Source organism: Hyperolius riggenbachi, chromosome 4 (genome assembly GCF_040937935.1).
Source record: "Hyperolius riggenbachi isolate aHypRig1 chromosome 4, aHypRig1.pri, whole genome shotgun sequence".
Classification (NCBI taxonomy): Eukaryota; Metazoa; Chordata; class Amphibia; order Anura; family Hyperoliidae; genus Hyperolius; species Hyperolius riggenbachi.
In genome coordinates this window covers 449,258,293-449,275,649 of record NC_090649.1, presented here as the reverse complement: position 1 = coordinate 449,275,649, position 17,357 = coordinate 449,258,293, and the positions used below count along the sequence as shown (strand labels likewise).

Below are 17,357 nucleotides of genomic sequence, written 5' to 3'. Positions count from 1 at the left end.
GTGGAACCTTGGCAGAGCCAGTCATTTCATCCACCATGAGCGGGCCCGGATTTGCATCACAGGAGCCTATAGGCACAGATGTCCTGGCACCCTAGACTTTGCCCTCCATGAACCTACATACACCCACCGAACAGTACCAGAAGTGTGCTGGCTGCCCCAACTGTCATCTCTCCCTTACTTCACTTGCCCGTCAGAGGTAGCTACAGGTGCACCTTAGTATTAGATAGCCAGAGGTACCCTCAGTATTAAGTAGCTAGAGGTGTCTCCGGCTGAAGGGAGATCTCGTCAGTGGAATGCATAGAGCAGAAGGTGAATAACTTCTCATTTATGCTCTGCACAGTACTCTGCATAGGGAAGGAGGGAGGCACTTGGGGAGGAAAGTGAGGTGCCTTTCCATCATCAGATGCCTGTAGGTACGAGCTTACAGTGCCTTATGGTAAATCCGACCCTGACCATGAGTCCGGGACTGAAGAGTCCGGAGCCCTCTACAGCCCCAGCCTTTTTTTTTCAGATTTAGTGCACATTGTAGGAAATTTTCAATTGGACCAGTCAAAATCATCAGGAACTGCTTTGGATCGGCCCAATTCCAAGGCACTTACTATTTGCATAAAATATGCATACAAGCTGGACATCATTACTAGTGATAAGGGAATAAGGCCATTTTTGTTTCTCCGTAGTTTTCGCCACAGTTTCGCTTAAATGAGAGTATTCTGAAAAATATGTGGGCATGAAAAAAAAACCTTTTTGTGAATGGTCTCATTTTACCCTCCAAACTGTTTATCTTGTGAAAGTCCATGATGTTTTAGTGAGAATTTCGAGTCTGGCGAAAATGCAGATTTTGATGCTAAAATAAATCATGGTGAAATTTGAGGTCATCCTTAATTATACAATTCAATAATACTTGTAAAGTGCTTTTCTCCTTAGAACTCAAAGCGCATAGATATGTCTCAGATCAATACAGTGTTGCAGGCTGGACTGTTACAGGGGAAATAGTCAGGTGTTCATACAGGCCAGACTAAACTGGTGGCTTTTCAGTTTGGACTTAAATGCTTCCAGGGATGGAGATGTCCTGATTGGGTGTTCCAGGGAGTTCCAAAGTGTAGGGGCAGCATGAGAGAAGGCTCAGTGTCCAAAGATTTTGAGGTAAACTCTGAGGGTGACCAAGTTTTTAGATACTTTAGATCTAAGATAGTGGGGGGGTGATGCAGTTGCAACAACTCTTTCAGGTTTTCAGGGCCCAGATTGTGCAAGGATTTGAATGTCAATAAGCCAATCTTAAAGATAACTTGTAACATAAAAAGTGCCCCTTGGGGGTACTCACCTCGGTAGTAGGAAGCCTTTGGATCCTTTTGAGGCTTCCCCCGTTCTCCTCCGTCCCACAGTGGTCTCGCTAGATGTCCCCGAACGGCGCGCATGTAAATACCTTCCCGGTTACAGCACAGGCACAGTAGCGGCTTTCGGCTCAGGCGGAAATAGCCAATCCAAGTTGGGTCCGCTCTACTGTGCAGGCGCAAGTCACCTGCGCAGTAGAATGGACCCGATTGGGATCGGCTATTTTCGCCTTAGCCCGTTGGGGAGCCGCTACTGCGCCTGTGCTAGAGCCAGGGAAGGTAAATATTGCCACAGCAAGACTGATTGTCGGCTGTGGTTTTGGAGGGGCCCAGCGAGACCACCGTGGGACAGAGAAGGACAGGGGAAGCCTCTGGATCCTATCGAGGTAAGTACCCCCCATGGGCATTTTTTTTTGTTACAGAGTCTCTTTCAACAGAATTCCCCATTTTATTGGTAGCCGTTGGAGTGAGGGAAGGGTTGGTGTCATGTGGCAATATCGGGGTTGGATAGTTCACAGCCTTGCAGTGGCATTCTGTACTAATTGCAGGTCTTTGCTTGGAAGGCCTGTATAAAGAACATTGCAGTAGTCCAGTTGTGATGTGATGAAGACATGAACTAGGGTTGGAAGATCTTATGGAGGTATGAGGTGCTTAATTTTTGCAATATTCCTTAGGTGAAAGAAGGAATGTTTCACAACAGCTGAGACTTGATTCCTGAAGTTTAATTTCTCATCAGTCAGTACACCCAGGCTGCACACAAGAAGTCTGAGTTGTTCCGGTCTGAGCTTCCTATCCTTAGTGGTGCTGGCTATGAGTATAATGCAGAGTAATGGCTTATGTCATAATACAGGCAAGTTTTTAGGACTAGGCAATTGTGGCAAAGTGGAGAGACGTAACACAAGAAATAATGTCTTCTCATTTTCTTGTAGAACCAGACAGCACAGAACACGAGCAGCGGTCCAGCATCACCCTTCCTGCCGCTTCCTCACAGGTACCCTACAGACTACTTTCACTGTATGAATTCAAACTGAACCCAGAAATGTAGAAGGCAGATTCTAACAGCAATCAGGAGGATTAGTAAATATAAACAACAGATATAAGCAAAGTTACAGATATAAAATCAGTTTCATGAGCCAAATGTGCAGTGAAGCTTGCTTCCTCTTCTCTCTGCTTTTAGCTGGTGGGTGGATCTGTCTAGTGTGAGCCCAAAACACACCAGTTAGGAAGGACAATAAAGCCCAGGCGATATTCCCAGCATCCCTGCATTGCAATGTAAACCTTGAGGCTACCTGACGAAGCAGGGCTTCATTCACTCGGAGACTGACGGTAAAACTACAATAGAGAAAAACCAAATTGAGGGCATCAGTTCAAGGAACACCTTTTTATTCATCCTTAATAAAATTTAGACAGAAAGGACAGGATTACATGTTTCGTGGGTCCCCCCGCTTCGTCAGCGGACTCAAGGCAGGAACTGCCTCTGAAGAAGCGAGGGAGATCTGTTAAATGACTGACAGGCTGATGTACTCCTTTTGAAATTTTGCTAAGGATGAATAAAGAGGTCTCTCTTGGGTTGGTGTCCGCACATATCACCGGTAAAAAATGTGTAGTGCCACCTTTACTTAGTTTGTATGATGATTGTTGGCAAAAGAAGCCATCAAAACACATCATCAAAATGACGTAAGTCTACAGAAAAGAGGATCGGACAATTTTTAGACAACGATCTGGCCAGCATGTTAGAGCACTGATTTCTAGCAACATTGAATTACCGGTAGTTAGATATTGACGGGAAAAATCGCCAGGTGTATGGTCACCTTTACTGAGATTCTGTTGTGTGATGATTGTTGGCAAAATAAGACATCATCAAAATGACATAATTCTACATAAAAGGGGATTGTGCAATTTTTGGGGGCAGCAGTTGTGGGATTCTTGGGCAAGGCTTAAAACTTGTAACAGGTTGTCCCTGGTTGTCAAGACAAATAACATTTAAATTGCGCTTTTCTCCTGGGGGACTTGAAGTGCGGAGCTGCAGCCACTAGGGTGTGCTCTATAGGTAGTAACAGTGTTAGGGAGCCTTGCCCAAGGTCTCCTACTGAATAGGTGCTGGCTTACTGAACAGGAAGAGCTGAGATTGGTTACCACGTCTGCTGTAACCAAGTCATGGAACACACAAGAGTTTTGTGACACCAAATGAGGATGAAACACTGTATGTATTGTAGCATAGAAAACTCTTTCCAATAGATGTAGATAACAGTAATCCCCCAGGAGTTTCTAAACATCTTTGTAAACTATTTAAAATTATTATTTTATTTCAAAAATAAATCTCATTGTTTATCCATTCATCGCGGAGAGATATCTCACATCTTGCCTTGTGTCCGCGCGGCGTGCAATCAGGTATTTAGGGGCTTTCTTCAGGACGGCAGGACGGTTTCTTCTTCCCGACAATTAGCAGAAACCAGCTCTGCGTAGCCTCACTTTATCCTCTGTGGGTGGTAACAAAGTGATTCACATCTCAGTTCATAAACTCCGTATCCCCCCACACGTTCTTCGGTGGTTTGGTCCATGCATCACCCATAGTTTACCATTAATTCTCCAAGAATCCCTCCTCTTCGGCTCTTGTCAAAGGATGTTGGCATTGCAGGGAGGTGCATGGAGCTAACTCTTCATATATATGTAATCAGTAATTGCCCTTCAAACAAGGCATCAGCTATTCTGTCCTGCTTATTTCTACTTTCTATCTATCATGGTGCTTCTCCACCACTGATCTTGCCTTCTAATCATTCCGCTGGCTACAGACATGAAACTGTGCCCTCTAGTAGCTGGATGTTATTACCCCATACCACATCTGATGCCAGGCTTTACAATGATATCGGACAGCATGAAGATAGGCACAGCTGCTTCTCACACTAATGCCTGCTTGTTGGGCAGTTCAGCCTCCCGTCTGCCACCCACAAGCGCCATTCGGGTGCAATTTACATCTATCATTGTGTTTGTACCACTACGTGTGTCAGCACTTGACATGCAGTGGTGTGGCTCCAGGTCAGAAAACCGTGGCATGTCACATGTGAGCACGGCTGCAGTCAGATGTGAGTCCATGGGGGAAGGGGGGAGGGACCCTGTCCACCGCTGTACTGAACACCAATAAGCGCTTGGCTAGTGCAAGACAGCAGCTGACTGGCAGTAAGGGCTTTCGGCTGCACATCTGACAGAGGCCTAATACTTACATTTTGTATATACTGCAGACAACTGTTTCTTAAAATGATTGTTAGTATACTGTAGAAGGTCAGTGAGATGATAATAAATGTGGCTAGCATATAAATTTTTTGCAACTTAGGACTGGGCCAATCCGCTACACTTCCTGTCAATTTGAACTGTCCTAAATTCACAAACCAGGGGATTTGGGCGCGCCACTAGAGAAACATCTGCAGCTGATCACGTGTGAAGGTGAAGGTGAAGTGGTTTTAAAAGGTAATGACTACAAATGCAGAAAGTAGAGTCCGCGACAGCCTAAGGTCACTTTTCCCGTCATTTACGTCAGGCGGAGCTAGTCTGACGTAAGAGTAGTGCGCTGTTTGCGTATCTCTCCAGCAGCCGCTGGAGAGATACAGTATGTAGAGGGCGCACTTCTCCTGCGTAGACTGGAGCCGACTGACGTAAGTGACGGCACTCGGTTACCGAAGCAGCGGGCAGCGAAGGACGGCAGCATGAGGGAGATCCGTGCGGATGGGGCTGGAAGAAGCCCCAGGTATATATAAAACTTTTTAGTTAGTTCAGCTCTGGTACACTTTAAGGAGGACCTGTACATTTTTCAGGATACCCACTTTTATGGTAATTATCCTAGTTTTAGCCTCAAACACTTCCTATATCCATATTTTGCTGTATATTGTTATGTAGCCCCGTCCTACCAGTGATGCTTAGCCTAGGCTGTTTAGCTATGCAGAATTCTCCTCCCAGAGCATTCTGAGAGACCAGGCATTATTCTCACTGGCTTTGGAGCCCTCAGTAAACAACCATTCCGCAGAGTTGCACCTAACAGGACTAAATATAGCCACCTCCTGTGGTACATTTAAGAATGTAAATCAGGGGGAGGAAAGATTTTACAATGGGGAAACACTGACTAAATCTCACTAATATTATAAATGGGAAAGTTTGGATGTTTTGTTACTCGATCACACGACAATGGCTGAACGGATTTGAATGAGATTTGGCACACACATAGTACATTACCTGGAATAATATATAGGATACATATTATCCCCATAACCAAAAAGTGGGCGGAGACAAATACAAATTTCACTGGGAAAATGTAAACTGCAGCCATTCTTACACTGTTAATGGTAGGGTTCTCAAACTTTGCACAGTTGGTCACTAGGTGACAGGGATGAATATTCAGAAAAGTGGGTGGAGCCTACAAAAGCCAATCAAAATTCACCTATTGATTTTCAAGGGGAATATTTAATTTCTGCCATTCTTACACTGCTAATGGCACAGGCCTCAACCCTGGTACAGTTGGTCATTAAAGAGGAACTTCAGCCTAAACAAACATACTGTCATTAAGTTACATTAGTTATGTTAATTAAAATAGATAGGTAATATAATCTCTTACCCACCCTGTTTTAAAAGAACAGGCCAATATTTGTGATTTCATGGGGGCAGCCATCTTTTTGGTTGAAAGGAGGTGACAGGGAGCATGAGACACAGTTCCAACTGTCCTGTGTCCTGATGACCCTTCCCAGTTGCTAGGCGATGAGAACAACAACATCAGAAATCCCATCATGCTTTGCACATTATCAGGGGAAAATGCCCAGGCAGATTTCTTTGATGGGGCGGAGATTAGCTTCTGTGCAGCTAAAAAACAAGGCTTGGGTAAGAAAAACAAAGTTCTGATGCTGTGAAACTGTTAAAGAAACACCAAGCCTTTTCAGTGCTAGTGAGTACATTTTTAGTCTGCAGATTCACTTTAAGTGACTGGGGTTCAAATTCAGAAAAGGGGGTGGAGCCACAGCCAATCAGATTTGTTTCATTTCAAAGCAAATTATTGATGCCAAAGACCGCAAAACTAGTATACATCTATAAAGACACCTGCAGTCTGTGATGTAAATGGTGTGCAAGGTACAGGATAATCAAATCATAGAACAAAGAAGCAACCTGTACATAAAGACTGCACCACCATGTAGAACTTAGTTCCCCAACCCTGTTCTCAAGCTCCACCAACAGTACATGTTTTGCAGAAAACCACAAACATGCACAGGTGAGGTAATTAGTGTCTGTTGGTGGGCCTTGAGGACAGGGTTGGGGAACACAGAATATATAAAATGGCAAGCTTTATTGAACCGCAGAAACCACACAAAATCAATTAAAAACCATCAGAAAGAACCTATTTAGACACATAATAATGTCAACAATAATAAAACGCCTCACCTCAAATTGTAAATGGTGACCTGCACTGCTAGTACACTTAACTCGGGGTTCAGGTAATGAGCCCCAAGTATAAAGTGGAGACCCGGGTCTGGTGTGAAAAGTGACAAGTGCCTGATAATTATAAAGGTACTGGTGCTCAATAAGGACTGTGACCAGTGTATCTAGTATGAGGGTTACTAGAAACATATGCTCATGACAAACCAGTATTTCGTATTAGTGCACAAACATATGATGTGACAGGCATAGCAGATAGAAAAATTGGCCTAGCAAGTATACTACACCGGCTCCGAGTCTCCGCAATAAGAAAGAGTGAGGCAGCAATATATCCAGGTGTAGGGAGGTGCATGAACGCTCCATGCGTGGCGGGGTCCACGTGACCACTTCTTCAGGAGCTGAGGATTGTGGGTAACTTCCTCTGTTTATATCCAGGAGAGAGTGATGGGATTGGCCAGCCCATAATGGTGAGTAATATAAGGGCGCAATTACTATGCGCTTCCTGTCAAACGGAGCGCACAAGCCTCGTTCTGTATGGTGGATTAAGTAAAAGGGTGGAAATGCGTAACCACTGACGTGGCAAACCACGCTGAGCGCATTCCGGTTTCCGTGCAGTGACCATGCTGGAACACACTCTGACGGTGGCCTAAGGGGTCCTCCCACAGCTACAGTTCAAAATTAATTCACATCATATACAAACAATGATAAATGATTACACAGCATATCGCGGCTTACAATAGGTAAAATATTTACCCGGAATAACAGGCTAAAAGTCATCCAGGCAAGGATGTACAATTTAAATAAGTAACAATTGAATTCAAAAACGTACGCACAAACCATAGCACAATTTTAGAATCTACAAGAGCAGCATGTAGGGGGGCACTGATTAAAGTGTCCATGCACTATAAGGGGGCACCCAACAAGAGTGTCCATATCCCGAACAGATGCATTCCAATCAAGGAATCCCCATGCATGCAGCAAAAATAAGGGATCAGGAACCATCCATGACCATGAGGGTCAATTCAAGCCTTGGTTGGAGAGGATCAGCAAATTTCCAGCAGGGGGCAACATATCAGTGTAAAAGACCGCAAAGCTCACAAACTAGGTCATTGAGTAGTGCTAGGGTTAGAAAAAGTGGGCAGAGCCAACACCAGACAAATACATAGCCGGGAAATGCCGGGTCATCAGGTAATAATTTATAAATGAATATTCATATAAATGAATAGCTGAATTATCGCAAATACCGTATATTCCGGCGTATAAGGCGACCCCCAACTTTTACAGTTAAAATATAGAGTTTGGGATATACTCGCCATATAAGACTACCCCTCTTCCAACGCACACCACATTAAAATAAAAAAAAATCATATTCTGGTTCTGTACTGTATGTGGTACCCAGTATATAACAGTATAAAGTCAATTGACTGGATGGATTGGTCAACTCTCCCTCTCCTTAAGTGGATTGGTCAGCTCTCCTTGTCTACTGGTTTATCAGAGCGGTATGGAAGAATAGATCGCGGTGTGCCCATAAAACACACCTCTTTCACCTGTCTGGCCCACCCTTGTATCCTATTTACCTCCTTCTCTGCCTCTTAGATCTCGCATATATGCGCCTGCGCCGCTTCACTACAGTCCTCAGCAGCGAGATCTGAGAGGCAGTAGCAGGACAGGGCTTATCACCCGGCATCAATGACACCCGGCGTATAAGACGACCCCCAAATGTTCAGAAGATTTTCAAGTGTTAAAAAGTAGTCTTATACGCAGGAATATACAGTACCTTCTATTTTAAGAAGGAAAATTACACTGCATATGTTACAAATATTGTACTGGAACTATACCTAACCCTACTCTCACACAGAACCCTCCCTAACCCCTAGACCTCCCTGGTAGTGCCTAACCCTAACCACCCCTCTGGTGGTGCCTAACCCTAACCACCCCTCTGGTGGTGCCTAACCCTAACCACCCCTCTGGTTGTGCCTAACTCTAACAACCCCCCTGGTGATGCCTAACCCTAAAACCCCCCTGCTGGTGCTTTTTAGTAGGAGAGCTTTTCGGGCTCTTTTAGTTCCCTATACTTTACTAGTGGTTTTGTGTCACCCTGAGCTGCTTGGTTACTCTGTTGTATTGGTCCAACCCTTTCCCATAGAGCCATATCAATCCCTGCCATGCACTGACGAGGTCCAAAAGTCCGACACAGGCGTTCTGCATGTTGGGTTGATCTAGCTCTGTAAAGTTTAAAGATATAGTTTTTCTATACACCAGCGGTTCTGGATGTAAGACTGGCTTCAGGAGCGTAAAGAGATAATTTGCATATTCAGTAGTGGTGCATTATGGGTAACCACTGATGTTCACCTAAAGCTGAAATACCGCAAATACCTTCTGTTTTAAGAAGGCAAATTACACCGAGCATTGCTTTTTAGTAGGAGTGCTTTTCGGTCTCTTTTAGCCATCTTTACTCCACACTCCGAGCTGCTTGGGTATTCTAAATGAATATTGTAAAAAAAAAAAATAAGCAATTGTATCCTTATCAACTTTATTTTTCTAAGCACCACAATCAGAAACTGCTGTTATCACAGGATATTTCTGGTTAATAGCATCTGCATTGACATGATCGAGGCCTGTTCCTGTTAGTGGCAGTTGTCACACGGTCGTCCTGCAGACATCAGGGAGCCTCTGGCATCACTCCACACCTCATGCCGGAGCTCCAACACATCTATCTTCTTCCCGGTCACACAACGCCAGTCTGCTCCTTCCATTACAGCATGACTCGTCTGTCCTCACCGGGGATGGGAGAGGCGAGAGCCAGCCGCGGAGTCGTTCCTAAGGCTCTCCAGCTCTGAATTCACTTAGCAGATGTGTAAGAGAGGCAGCTCCGGAGATCTCGCAGGAAGTGCTCGCTGCACGCTCTACGCCGGGGTGTTAATTAGATGACATTTCACAACGCTCTTACGGTTAATCTGAAGGATCCATTACCCTCTCATTCCACCGCTTCCCTGAAACTTCAGAGCGGAAGGGCCTCTGTATGAGGTGGGGAACCGGTAAATTGCAGAGGTTCTTTTTTACGTACGGGAAAAGTCTCTTCCCTGCTCTGAAAGGTACGGCTATTTTTTATTACATTACATTAAAGGGGGCCTAGGCCGCCGGTAGGATTTTTTTCTCTAAAACCTTGAACACTTCTGGCAGCAAGAATGCAACCGCGAGTGGCTCACGCCAAGCAGAAGCCCCCGACCCGCTGATCCACTAGTGGGCTGAGAGCGGGACCGTGGCGCATAGCAGACCTGCAAGGAGGGTCACACAGACTTCTAGGGGCTGAAAGAAGCCCCAGGTAAGTAAAGCTGATAATATTTTTGTTACCTCGGAAATCCTTTCAGCTGTCACACAGGGATGCAGATATATCAGAGTTGGTGTACAGTGTACACAGTATACAGTATAGACAGAAACAGGAAGGACAGCACAGAGCAATGATCATACCTGATCTACAAGTCATGTGAGTAAAGCTGTCACACAGGGATGCAGAGATATCACAGCTAGTGTGCAGTGTACACAGTGTACATTATAGACAGGAAAAGGAAGGACAGCACAAGGCAATTATCATACCTGATCTACAAGTCATGTGAGTAAAGCTGTCACACAGGGATGCAGAGATATCACAGCTAGTGTACAGTGTACACAGTGTACATTATAGACAGGAAAAGGAAGGACAGCACAGAGCAATTATCATACCTAATCTACAAGTCATGTGACGTGAGTAAAGCTGTCACACAGGGATGCAGAGATATCACAGCTAGTGTACAGTGTACACAGTATACAGTATAGACAGGAACAGGAAGGACAGCACAGAGCAATGATCATACCTAATCTACAAGTCATGTGAGTAAAGCTGTCACACAGGGATGCAGAGATATCACAGCTAGTGTACAGTGTACACAGTATACAGTATAGACAGGAACAGGAAGGACAGCACAGAGCAATGATCATACCTAATCTACAAGTCATGTGAGTAAAGCTGTCACACAGGGATGCAGAGATATACTGTTTGCGCCACCGCCCTGTTTTGATCCCGATTTTCGCCGTTGTCTGCCTGGCTCTTAGCTGATCCTGGAAGCAACATGTCACTTCCAGGATTGCTTACCACCACACTTCCATGTCCTACTGCGGGAATGAAAACCGTTGCATGCCGGGAATCGCCGCCGAAAGCCGACTAATGGTTTTCTGCAGGCTCACAGAAAAGCATTTGGAACGAGACGTCGGCCAGTTCAGACATGCTCTGAACCAGCCCTTGAGCTGTTACACAGGGATGCAGAGATATATAAACCATACATTATTATTTAAAGTGTATCTGAGATCAAAGGAAAGAAGAAATGTATACATATCTGGGGCTTCCTCCAGCCCCTTGAGGCGGATTGTTTCCTCGCCGTCCTCCTCCGCCACCTGGATCCTCCACCGTCCAGCTGTGCGTTCTCACCGTCGCGCTCCCACTGCCAGGAGCGTTTCGTTCATGCGCAGTACACCCTTGACTTGCCAAATTACCGGGAACCGTAGCAGAGAATCCAGGATCCAGGAAGCGGAGAAGGATGGCAATGGACCAATCAGCCTGAAGGGGGCTGGAGGAAGCCCCAGGTATGTATATATTTCTTCTTTCGTTTAAACTCAGGTTTCTTTTAAAAATGCACCTTTATATACATAGACCCGATGTTTTAAATTGTAGTTTACATCAAAAACAAAACTGTTATGCAAAAACTTTGGGTCATGTTTTCCGAGCCGTCGCCCTCTTCCAGGAATACACGCCAGCACAGAACCGCCACGCAGGAGACTTGCAGTGCCACAACTGCTGCAGAACAAAGCCTGATGAGACCAAACAAGGGCTAATTAGAAGCAGTGTGAGAAGTGTGGTATGATCACTCAGTGACATATCGTGTACATACATCACACAGCGTTTCCTTCCATTGTATGTGCCACAAATCAGGACTGAGGGGGTTTACTGCCATCTACTGGACATATTTAGGTATTACAGCTAAACTTTTAAGAATCAGTGATGAGCAAATATTCTAATAAAGGGAACCAAAAAAAAAGTAAAAAAAAAAAAAAGTTTCACTTACATGGGGCTTTTACCAGCCCCCTTCAGCCACCCTGTGCCCGCGCCGTCCTGCTCTGGCTGGTAGACGCCCCAGCTAAGTGAAACTCTTTTTTAACTTTGGTGTAGGCCGGAAGAGAAGATTTGGAGCTAGCAAATCACCCAACTTGTGGGAAAGTGCATCACCTGATAAAGTATTGATATTATGTAAATTCCCCCCTCTTCTACTGCATTATAAATTCCTGTATATTAAATCATTTTCTTTCCCATTCACTTTATAAATGTATTCCACAGCAGTCCGGAAAATGCAGATTCAGAGGGCCGCACCCGAAGCAGCTTACAGCAGTCAGCACCTGGCCAAAGGTAAAGAATGTCACTGTCACAACATATGGCAGCTCTACAGATCGCCCCTGGTAAACTAGGACTCCTCCTGATATACTCTGTGCTGCTGGATGACTCTGCTCTTTCCTCTAACTCTCCTCTCCTGATATACTCTGTGCTGCTGGAGGGCTCTGCTCCTTCCTCTATCTAACTCCCCTCTCCTGATATACTCTGTGCTGCTGGAGGACTCTGCTCCTTCCTCTAACTCTCCTCTCCTGATATACTCTGTGCTGCTGGAAGGCTCTGCTCCTTCCTCTAACTCTCCTCTCCTGATATACTCTGTGCTGCTGGAAGACTCTGCTCATTCCTCTATCTAACTCTAGTCTCCTGCTATACTCTGTGCTGCTGGAGGGCTCTGCTCCTTCCTCTAACTCTCCTCTCCTGATATACTCTGTGCTGCTGGAGGACTCTGATCCTTCCTCTATCTAACTCTCCCCTCCTGATATACTCTGTGCTGCTGGAGGACTCTGCTCCTTCCTCTATCTAACTCTCATCTCCTGATATACTCTGTGCTGCTGGAGGGCTCTGCTCCTTCCTCTAACTCTCCTCTCCTGATATACTCTGTGCTGCTGGAGGGCTCTGATCCTTCCTCTATCTAACTCTCCCCTCCTGCTATACTCTGTGCTGCTGGAGGACTCTGCTCCTTCCTCTATCTAACTCTCCTCTCCTGATATACTCTGTGCTGCTGGAGGACTCTGCTCCTTCCTCTAACTCTCCTCTCCTGATATACTCTGTGCTGCTGGAGGGCTCTGATCCTTCCTCTATCTAACTCTCATCTCCTGATATACTCTGTGCTGCTGGAGGACTCTGCTCCTTCCTCTAACTCTCCTCTCCTGATATACTCTGTGCTGCTGGAGGGCTCTGATCCTTCCTCTATCTAACTCTCCCCTCCTGCTATACTCTGTGCTGCTGGAGGACTCTGCTCCTTCCTCTATCTAATGGCCCATACTCACGAGGGACTTTTGTCGCCTCAACACGCGGCGCGCGCGTGTTGCGGCGACAGGTCGCCCGTGAGTATGGGCCGTCGCACGCCCGCGCGCCCCCGAACTGTCGCCCGTCGCTATGTCGCCATGCGATTGAAACTTTCAATCGCATGGCGACAGTCGCCGCTGCCCCCCCGCCGCAACTGTCGCTAGTCCGCGTGAGTACGCGGACTAGCGACAGCAACCTCCATTGAGGTTCACAGACCTTCCGGCGGGGGGAGGAGGAACGTCAGCGACAGCTTCCGCCTTGCCGCTGGTCCCTCTTCCGCATGTGTACGCGGAGGGACCTGGCGAGAAGCTGTCGCCGGCCTGTCGCCCACACGCTCACGTGTGCTGGCGACAGGCGAGTTTTGCAGCCCGTGAGTACGGGCCTTAACTCTCCTCTCCTGATATACTCTGTGCTGCTGGAGGACCCTGCTCCTTCCTCTATATATCTCTCCTCTCCTGATATACTCTGTGCTGCTGGAGGACTCTGCTCCTTCCTCTATCTAACTCTCCTCTCCTGATATACTCTGTGCTGCTGGAGGACTCTGCTCCTTCCTCTCCTGATATACTCTGTGCTGCTGGAGGTCTCTGCTCCTTCCTTTATCTAACTCTCCCCTCCTGATATATTCTGTGCTGCTGGAGGACTCTGCTCCTCCTTCTATCAAACTTTCTCCTCCTGATATAACCTGTGCTGCTGGAGGACTCTGCTCCTTCCACTAACTCTCCTCTCCTGATATACTCTGTGCTGCTGGAGGACTCTGCTCCTCCCTCTATCTAACTCTCCTCTCCTTATATACTCTGTGCTGCTGGAGGACTCTGCTCCTCCCTCTAACTCTTTTCTCCTGATACACTCTGTGCTGCTGGAGGACTCTGCTCCTTCCTCTATCTAACTCTCCGCTACTGATACACTCTGTGCTGCTGGAGGACTCTGCTCCTTCCTCTGTCTAACTCTATTCCAAGGAAGGATCTGCACACAGACTTGTTTGAACTTGTGCAAATTAATTGTTCCATCATACACACATGTAAAGATATCTGACCGTGCATCCGACAATTGTTTCGTGGCCAATCTGGTCCCCTTTGTCAAGGCATAGGGCAGACAAATATGTAACCACAATGTGGGAAACTTCAATAAAAAACCTCTATGACACAACTTCTCCTCAATTAACCATGGGCACTATCTGGTGGACAATAATTAGAAGACCTTTAGGGCCCTTTTCCACTAGCGCTAGCTGAATCGCAAAATCACAAACCGCTAGCGATTTTACAATCGCTATGGTTTGCTAAGTAACATAGGAATCGCGGTAGGTTATTTCCACTACTGCGATTCGTTTTTGCCTCAAACGCGATCGCGCCGCGGAGCGATATTTGCCGCGATTTTGCTATGCACTACAGCATAGCAAAATCGTCAACGCAATCGCCAGAACTTTCCTGCACTTTGCTATTCAGCAATCGCTAGCGTTCAGCGTGAACGCTAGGGTTTGCTAGTGGAAAAGGGCCCTTAGTGTAATCCTTTAACTCAAATGGATCCTGAGACCTGTCATTCAAAGTGACATACCTTGAGACAGAGTGTCTGCGCCACCCCGTGTGCAGTGGGGAGGGCTGCCGTTGGTGCTTTTGAATCGGTCAAGGGGTGTAGTGAAACTGTGGTACGTCCAGTGAGAGGAGAGCCAATCAGGCCACTCCCGCTCAGATTGTGCTGAAAGGAAGCATATACTCTCCTTGCTGGGCGGGTTGGAGTTGGCGCGGGAACCAGATTAAAGGGTAGAGTGGTGCAATGCATCATGCTTCTCCACCCATGTGCCCAGCGGTGTTGCCTGGGTGATGTGATGCAAATTGGGGAACTGTGTTTAGTCTTGTTGGGCGGGCCAAGCCCTGCGTTGTGCAGAGCACGTGAATGGACCGTAGTCATGGTGACACACTGCACGTATAATGCGTCTCCATGCAGATCAATAAGATCTGCCTTGCGGACATGTCGGGGACATCCGCCGCATGTTCAGGCAGCAACATGATACTATTGTGGACCGGTCCACAGTGAAGGCAATTATAATGAATGCAAACCTATGCGTGATACCAGATAATGCAAAAATATGCAGTGGATGTGAACAGCCACCGTTGTTGTGGTCATCGTCACAAAGCAAGCAATGCCGCACTCCAGATTGTAAGTGCGCACCACCTCAACTCTATCCAAGCTGTGTACACGGTAATGTAACACAACTCCTATCGGCGTGGTCAGTGATGATACTACCATAGGACACCATTATACAGACAGCTATGGTAGGAATGCATAATAAGTGCTTTGCATGGTATACCTACATAAATAATAAATCAACATGTCCAATAAAATGATCGTAATGCAAATACACAATGTAAGCTTTGCATGGTATTCACCGGGAAATATCTGATTGAATGATCTTGATGAGCTCAACCAGAGACGTAACTGCAGATCGTGGATGGGGCCATCCAATGTTCACACCCCTTCCTTTGCCTACTCTGGTGACCCTCCCAGCTTAGGAGCCCATCTCACAAGGGTCATGAAACAAGTGTGGCCATCATGATCTTCACACCCATAACAAGTGTAGCCATAAAAACACCTGATCTGAAGGATCAACCTCTATAAGTGTGAGTGAGGTAGTTGTTGGAACCCAATTACAGCTCTGTGCCCCCCCCCCCCCTGTGGTCACAAGGGCTACTCCCCTGTAGTTACGCCCCTGAGTTCAACCATAAGGATACACACCATAAAGGTACCAATATGAGGTGGGAGTTCATAAGAGACAGATGACCATGTGAACATAACCCGACACTGAGCGCCATCAAGAAAACACTGTGAGATAAAACAATAGCATATACACTGATCTAAAGGATTATTAGGAACATCTGTTCAATTTCTCATTAATGCAGTTATCTTCTCAACCAATCACATGGCAGTTGCTTCAATGCATTTAGGGGCGTGGTCCTGGTCAAGACAATCTCCTGAACTCCAAACTGAATGTCAGAATGGGAAAGAAAGGGGATTTAAAGAAAATCAGAGATGAACGCTTTGGCACAAAATAAACATATCCCCGATAGATTTTACAAAATAAATACTATACCTGGTATTTTCGCCAATCTTGTGTGCCGTTTAATTGTGTTTTTTTTTTTTAACTAAAACTCCACGCAAAACACAGTTTATCACAAAAGCATATTATTTAGTGGGCTGTGTGCAAAATGAAATCACCATTTCTAAAAAACCTCTTATGACTTAGAAATATAGATTAAAAAAAAAACGTTTTTTAATATTCCCTTACAACAGCAGCTCCCCCATCTCATCACAGCTCTCTGTGATGCTGCAGTATATAGAAAAGGGAAAGCAGAGCCAGAAGGGGGCAGGCTTGGGCTTGAAAAGACATCAGAGAACACAGACTCTGCTATAATGATTCCTGAGCAAAGCCAGACTGAATGCTCAGTCAGGGATTTTATCAGGTCTGATAACAAGCAGACTGAGCAGTGAAGGATGAAACGGAGAACAGGGTAGGCGTTTTCGCTAATGTTCCCACTGATATATATGGTAAAATGCATGAGGGTGCTTCATCTCTGGTTCACTTTAAGCAATTTTGAGCGTGGCATGGTTGTTGGTGCCAGACGGGACGGTCTGAGTATTTCGCAATCTGCTCAGTTACTGGGATTTTCATGCACAACCATTTCTAGGGTTTACAAAGAATGGCGTGAAAGGGGAAAAACATCCAGTATGCGGCAGTCATGTGGGCAAAAATGCCTTGTTGATGCTAGAGGTCAAAGGAATATGGGCTGACTGATTCAAGCTGATAAAAGAGCAACGTTGACTGAAATAACCACTCGTTACAACCGAGGTATGCAGCAAAGCATTTGTGAAGCCACAACATGCACAACCTTGAGGCGGATGGGCTACAACAGCAGAAGACCCCACCGGGTACCACTCATCTCCACTACAAATAGGAAAAAGAGGCTACAATTTGCACGAGCTCACCAAAATTGGACAGTTGAAGACTGGAAAAGTGTTGCCTGGTCTGATGAGTCTCGATAGAGTCAGAATTTGGCCTAAACAGAATGAGAACATGGATTCATCATGCCTTGTTACCACTGTGCAGGCTGGTGGTGTAACGGTGTGTGGGGGTCTTGGGATGTTTTCTTGGCACTCTTTAGGCCCCTTAATGCCAATTGGGCATCGTTTAAATG

At 46.0% G+C, this 17,357-nt stretch overlaps 1 protein-coding gene across 1 annotated transcript in view; it reads left to right on the top strand.

The window, feature by feature from the left end:
• The window catches only part of KIF6 (kinesin family member 6), a 287,414-nt gene that overhangs the window by 257,207 nt on the left and 12,850 nt on the right, over positions 1-17,357 (top strand). Inside the window, exons 19-20 of the mRNA XM_068232714.1 lie at positions 2,261-2,322; positions 12,112-12,180. Of these exons, the coding sequence (XP_068088815.1) occupies positions 2,261-2,322; positions 12,112-12,180 (131 nt within the window). The remainder of the gene's footprint in view (positions 1-2,260; positions 2,323-12,111; positions 12,181-17,357) is intronic.